This window comes from Anneissia japonica, unplaced genomic scaffold (genome assembly GCF_011630105.1).
Source record: "Anneissia japonica isolate Jap-2015-1 unplaced genomic scaffold, ASM1163010v1 scaffold1810_len1271414_cov176, whole genome shotgun sequence".
NCBI lineage: Eukaryota > Metazoa > Echinodermata > Crinoidea > Comatulida > Comatulidae > Anneissia > Anneissia japonica.
Genome location: NW_022702449.1, coordinates 27,859 through 35,419, shown reverse-complemented (window position 1 = coordinate 35,419; position 7,561 = coordinate 27,859). Strand labels below are relative to the sequence as shown.

The following is a 7,561-nucleotide window of genomic DNA, read 5'->3' as shown; positions in this document are numbered from 1 at the left end:
ATAAACAAAACTACTAAACGTCTATAGGCATAATATAAAGTGACATATGGTCAATGGTAGTAGTCAATAGTAGCGGCCAATGGTCATGCACTTTTATAGCGCCTTTCACAATAAAACCAGTCTCAAGGCTCATTTAAACCACAAAAAAACTAATATAATAATTATAGGGACAGGCGCGAACGCGAAGGGGAGGAAGTTGCACACCCACGATTTTGAAATGGGCGCCATCAACCGGGGGAAGAAATACGGTATATAGGCCTATGCCTATAATATTATTTATTATTACACTGTTTACAGGCAGGTTTTAACAGTATGTCTCACTGTCTCTTATACACATCTAGATGTGTATAAGAGACAGCCTAACATATCTATATTATGAGTATTATAAGCACGTTTTTCTTCTGATAAAAACTCTTTGCCATTAACATGTAAATCTAATGTATTTATTTTCTAAACATATTTTTTACTTTCATCTAAAAAATAAAAGCTCACATCATCAAAGTATAGATTATAGATCGTAATGTATTAAAATTAGAAGGCAAAATACTGACAAATGCAACAATGCTGTGAGAAACAATGGCTGGATCTCGGACGGGGGTGGGGGCAGCTCTACCCGACGGGGCCAGCGCCACCACCCATATATTATTCATTGCTAATATAAACAAAAACAAATTAATTCATAAATTTATATCTTATTAAAAGTAGATATGTAGATAACCGTTATTAGGTGGTCACTTTTATATATATATATTTCTTTTCACTGGAAAATACGGTACCAATTTTCAGACAACAATGCTCACAGATTTTACATCTACCCAAAATTTCAAACCTGTAATTCAACTAAGCAACTTCTAACAACCTACCACGAAAAATCTCTTTAAATACGTGCCACTTTTGATTTATAAATTATTTAGATATTGCCAATAGCCTATTTGGCAGATAACTGCAAATACCGGAATGCATCCTAAAATATGAAATTGTGAAACTATTGGTCTTTTACCTAGACTATTCTAAATTTGTTGGAAATGTATACAATATTCAAAATACGAGATTAGGTTAGCCAACATTTGCTTTTCAAAAGAGTAAACAATGGTAGAAATACTGAATTTGTCCGTTACACCGGAAACATGCACTTGTTTATTACTAATGTATAAACACAATCATTTTTTCTTAGTTTGCCACCTTTATTGATTGATTTTTTTTACAGACAATCGCTCTTAATATACCGTGGGCCTACAGGTAAAATAATAATAAAAAGCATAACATGTACAAGCTAAAATTATGGTGGAACTTTTTTATAACCTGTACTAAGAGAATTTTGGGCCTGTTTTTTAACATTTTAAGGTGAGTGGAAAAGTACAGACGAAAATATTTACATTCCTCATTGTCATTGAATGTGTGTTCAACAAACAGTGAAAATGAGACTGCTTTTGCCTCCTGGACCCGACTTTGTACATGAGCTGGAGTCCAATTTTACATATGAACTGGAGCTTGGACCCGACTTTGGACATGAGCTGGAACTCGAGTCCGATTTTGGACATGAGCTGGAACTTGGAAACGATTTTGGATATGAACTGAAGTTTGGACCCGATTTTGAACATGAACTAGAGCTTGAATCCGACTTTGGACATGAACTGGAGCTCGAGTCCGATTTTGGACATGAGCTTGAGCTCGAATCCGATTTCGGACATGAGCTGGAACTTGGAAACAATTTTGGATATGAACTGAAGTTTGGACCCGATTTTGAACATGAACTGGAGCTTGAATCCGATTTCGGACATGAACTGGAGCTCAAGTCCGATTCTGGACATGAGCTTGAGCTTTTTTTTGAACGCAAGTTTGGCACTTTTGGCATGTAACTGTATATAGTAAGCCCAATATATGTAGACCAGCTTTCCGTTTGGTAACTCCTTGCCACGCCAGTAAAGCACCATCTAGCAAAATGCTCACAATTGTTCTTTTTCACGTCGTAATCTTGGTTCCTGAATTGTTTACCCTCACACTTCAATGCTCGTTTGATGACATCGTTGGGGTCGATATTCCGCGGACATGTTTCAAATTTAAAATGTTTAGAATCACCTTTAAAACTCTTGAGATCTATGCAACTTACGGGAGCGCCGCCACTGGTCAAATGCATGACTGCACTATTCCCAACGTATACACCTGAAATCAGTTAAGCATTTATTACATTTAATCAAACCAATTGATGCAAATGAAGAGGTGATTTTGCAAAGGGCGCAGATCGGGTTTTTTTTTTAATGGGGGACAGTCGTGAGTCCACACCCACCTCAGGCTCACCATGGTTGAGGCTGATGTGGGTGTGGATTTGACTGTTGAGAGCGCTCCTCAAAATTTGAGGAGCGACAAGTAACACTCGTATACTGTATAGTAAAATGTCTTGTACTCTGGCTGTACAGCGCTCCTTCGTTAAACCTGGGCCATTTATGTAGTTTATTTTAAAATTTTCAGACATCTTCTTGTCTTATGAAATTACATTACGGTCGAAAAGCTGGGGAGGGGGAACGACCGTCCTAAAAATAGGTTGGGGTGTGTACCCCGTCCCCCATGATCTGCGCCCATGTGATTGTGCAGAACAGCTGTAATCCCGTTTTGTTTTTGAGTTTTTTCGAAATTTTTCTAATGTACAATATAGGAAAATAGATACATATATCGTGACATTACCAGTAAAAGCCACTATTGGCTCATTGTAATAAACTGTAGACACATTAATGATTACAGTAGGTTGAACTGAACTTTCTTTTACTGGTATCATGTCATCATCTGGTTATCAGACTTATGTGTCCTTACTCTATTGCATAAGTATACAATATAGAGGCTCACTCTTAGGCAACCTTTATTACACTCATTGTTATTGCATGTGTGGTTTCAAAGGTTCTTGAATCAATTTTTATTTTAATGTATCAGTTTTTAAACCATCTGATAATTATTCTTTTACGCCTGCTCATTCTAGTGATTCCTTGTTTCGCGAACTTATATTCTTTTTAAGATCATCAGAGGAGGGCGGAAAAAATAAATAAAAATAAAGTTTTGTTTTCTTATTTAGCAAATAGTTTTGCCCAAAACATCCAGACGGAGGAGAAAATAATTAAAAAAAATTATTGGTATATGTAAACAGTGTATCAATGGAATGGTTAAATGCTTTAAATTTAAATGATTAGGAAGAATTATTCATATCTTATCTTTGGCGATTTCAAGGCAGCGGATGGCGTAATAAAAATAAAGAAAATCTTTTATTTTTTTTTTCTAAAATTTCTATTTTTTGGTGCTGGGGTACGCTAATTGGCCAAAAATAAAATTTTATTTTTATTCAAAATTGACATTATTTGCAGGCGGCGGGTTCGCTAAACAATGTATAAAAAAGTCTCGCCTAACAGTCCTGTGTATGTATGCTTCATTTGATGTCTCTAATGCCTATGATATATTAAACCATTGGACGTTGTTCAAGTTACTTTGTATTAGATGAAGAAACACTGTTTCCAGTTGATTCTCTCTCCATCGAGAACTGAGTGAGGAAGGGGAATTATGGCTTCTACTTTGATCCAGAAATAAAAAAAGATGTCTTGTGGTTATACTATATAAATAACTTTTTTTTTGTAAAAACACAGGCCCTTGCTCTATGGGGTTTATCTGAGTTTTTGATACCGAATAAATAAAAATACAACATTGAAAAACTAGACACTACATTGAATAACACAATTTTTGTTACAGAATTAGTTAGGACAAACTTTACTATTTAAATTCAAAAGTATAAAAATATATGCATGCATAATAGCAAATATATGTAAAAATAATCATGGTAATAAATGTAAAGGCCGGGTGGCCACGAATCTTTGGCAACGGGCCTAGGTGTCAAAAGACCTTGCGGCTACGGACCAAAGGTGGCAAATGCTGTGACCGTGTGGCAGGCCTAGGGTGGCAGTGGGCCAGGTACCTGGAAGCCGGTGAGAAACTGTGAGAATAACAATCATTAATGTTTATTGAAGGTGTGTAGACCTATTTTTATTTTAAGAAAGACAGCGACTTACGATAATGGAGCGCTGCAGGAGTTGTACACGTCGAGACTGATACCAAACTCCCTTTTTCTAGAATGTCCATCATTCTTAATATGTATTGACTGGTGACAGGTCAGACAACTAATTGCTATCTACATTATAAACAAAATTGCATTGAATTTTTAGATAATGAGTAGCTTAAATACTATTTTCTATTTTTAACTTCAATTTATTTAAAAAATACCTCCAAAAGGTGAATATCCAAAAATACAAATGAATAACAAATGATAGAAGATAAATATAACAGAAAAAGAGACAGCAAACAACAACACAGTCGCACAACAATCGACCCATTACTTCAGTTCAAGCAATGAAATCTCACACAGCACCAATATGGCACATAATACTATAATTTCAGTGTGATCTAAATATACAAATATAGCATACAGTAAAAAAAATGTTCAGTGTTCAAATGACATCAAAAATGGGATAAAAATCCTCTTAAAATATCATCATTATATATTTCAGAATAACGTAACATAGTACTGTACTGATACTGTCAGAGATTCCATTACCAAGTAACTTTTTACATTGTTTTTTACATCAAGTTTTTTTATCGAAACAAATTTGGCGAACGAAAAAATATCATTTCTATTAGTTGACATTACTCTGTCAATTAATGTACCCTCCTTCACAGATAACTAATTGTGAGTAAAACCTTCTGGATATGGAAAAATTATTAGAAATATGGAAGACAAAGTAAAGTTCCATGGCTCTCTTTACGTTATACATCTTAGGTATTCCAAGAGCAATATAAATTAGTTGATCAGGAAAACCAAGAGATGATTCAATGTGTTTACTCTGACAATTAATACATAGAGAGAAATTAGGTAAAATTGGGGAGAGGTTAGTTTTCCAAAAATGTGACCTGACGACAGTTGAAGCCCCATTTTTACACAAACCAATACATTGTAAGGAGTAAAAAGCACGTGGATATTTGAGGACTCTATTAGCAATATGTACATCACTTTGAAGATTACAACAGAGTTCAACACAGAGATATGTGATAGAATCGGATACATTGGGCAGGCATTTTTCTATAATACTTGTAATTTTTTTGGCTTTTTAAAATGTTTATTGTCCAATTTTATTTAGTTTTATATTCCAAAAAAAAAATGATTGTATTAGAAGAATCTTTGGAGATGATATTTTAAATTATTATATTATAGAAATCATAAATATGATTTTTATTGTGAAATTTGAACTTTTTTTATAGGCCTATATTCTGGTTTTTGTAAGGCATAGTGCCTGTATATTTATATTAAATTACTATTTTTGTATTAGGGGGTTTTTCATGTAATCAGCTGCGCTTCAGAAATTCCCCCTTTCCTTTTATTTTCTTTAAAATTTATATTTAATTATGTCAATATTGATTTGTAATGTTCATCAACATGAAATATTTATGTTTAAAATGTTACGGTATGTATGAAAAAGAAAGAATGGAAATAAATACTGAATGAATGAATGAATGATTTCAATTCGGAGCTGGGAAAAATAATGGTTGCCAAAATAACACAATCGGATTTGTGGATTCAATCTCATGCCATTCTAGGTGATGTATCCTTGCAAAAATCAATTATCTATGTAGTACTGTAATACTGTTGCTTATTATTAGAACATTATCAGCATAGCCGAAAACATTAACATTCATTCAAGATCATTTTAACCAGTGATTATAGCTTTCAAAAATAGATTAAAAATCAATGGAGAGAATAAGCCTCCTTTACGTGAACTTTGCTGACTGAAATCGAATTACCAAGAGATCTATTCCATTTAATATGAATGCCGAGGCTCGTGTACCACTGATAAAGTAGCATCCACGATTCCATCAATCTCCGGACACGTAGTTTGCAAGTTTATAAAAATCAAGAGAACATACGTGGACTGGAGAACCGTTATTATTACAGTGAGCTATTACATGGTTAACCGTAGCAATTAGCCATAGTGGTCCCTCGCCCAGTCACAAAACCATACTTCGCTGGATCGAGCTTAACATTGGAGCACGATTCAAAAAAGCAACCAAACACTTGAAATAAGCGTAATTATAATATAGATACTAGATACATGAGGCCCTCAATCAAGTCTATGACAGGGTGACCCCAAAGGTACTTATATTCGAAAGTTTCATCAACGGTATTGGAACCAATATGGTAAGAAATAGTTTTAATCCTAGTAACTCTTATAATCATAACTAACATCCAATTATTTATAATTGGTATACTCCAGTCTAATACAGAATCTTTTTAAAGAGTACAAACATCATTAGGAGATCTAATTCTACTGTATAACAGAGTATCGTCAGCGTACATTTTAACACAGGTAGATAATAAATTATTCAGGTAAATAACAAACAAATTATAAAGTATGGGCCAAAAATCGATCCTTGTGCAACCCCAAAATGAACAGGGGAAAAGGGGAAAAACTCCTCTAAATACAAACTTTTTGTGTACCGCCCAAGAAGAAAGAAGATATCCATTGCAAAGTAGTGCCACAGATAGCAAAAAGTTTTAGGAGCAGTACCGAATTTTCTTTTGGTTCTTGTCGATCTCGTTTAATTTTGGATATTTTTCCAACTTCATATTATATAAACATTTTATTAATCAATCCTGTAAAAGGTAACTTTTGTCATTGGCCGACTTCTAAAAATAAGAAAAAAAAAAAAATAGTGGCGTTATGGTTAGCTAGAAAAGCTTAAAGGTCGCAGATTGGAAATCATGGTAAGATGGCATAAGCGAGAAGTTGCAGGTTCGAATCCCGCCAAAGACATTTTTTCACACAACTAAATATGGAACTTTTTGTTGAAGGCCTATGCCTTTATAACACCTTGTTCCTATTCGAGCACTGTTATTATTATTTATCTATTTCTTTGTGTTAATGATGCTACGCAGCAAAACCTAATTTGAATATTGTTTTGATGTAGACCAATTCTAATGTTCTTTCTAGTCTTACTCTTTTTCTTAGTCCTTTGCTGTTTTTACTCGCATTTTAGAGCTAATTTTGAATGATCTATAAAAACACTGATTTACGACGAACGCAACACTGATGTCCAAAAGGTGCCAAAACAACGACACCATAAACCTTTTTCTAGCCAATAATGAAGTGTGGTAATATATAGTCTCCAGCTGGAGCAACACATGAATGAATGTTTTATAAAAAAAATTTCATTTTTGTATATTATTTCTTAATTAACCTACACAATTAGCCTGGTGATCAAAGTGGTGGATCCAGGCTCTAGATAATACTCTGCCAACCCTTTTCTGGGGCGGTGGGTCCTTGATTAGAGGACCCACGGGCAGGAGCGGATACAGGGGTATAATTAGGCTTTAAACACCCGCCGACTAAAAATTTACTACATTTTATCACTGTGACATAGTCACGTATTTGGTAGCAATAGGCCTATATCGCTTTAGTAAGGTCTATTAAAATGTTAACCTACACATCTAGATGTGTATAAGAGACAGATTCCATCAATCTCCGGACACGTAGTT

At 34.4% G+C, this 7,561-nt stretch overlaps 1 protein-coding gene across 1 annotated transcript in view; it reads right to left on the bottom strand.

Annotated features, from left to right (window-relative positions):
- Window positions 1–398: 398 nt before the first annotated feature.
- Window positions 399–7,561, bottom strand: part of LOC117103926 (serine-rich adhesin for platelets-like) — a 7,691-nt gene continuing 528 nt past the window's right edge. The window contains exons 2-3 of the mRNA XM_033244578.1: window positions 4,047–4,165; window positions 399–2,163 (exon numbers count right to left, since the gene is read on the bottom strand). Of these exons, the coding sequence (XP_033100469.1) occupies window positions 1,403–2,163; window positions 4,047–4,119 (834 nt within the window). The 5' untranslated portion in view covers window positions 4,120–4,165 and the 3' untranslated portion in view covers window positions 399–1,402. The remainder of the gene's footprint in view (window positions 2,164–4,046; window positions 4,166–7,561) is intronic.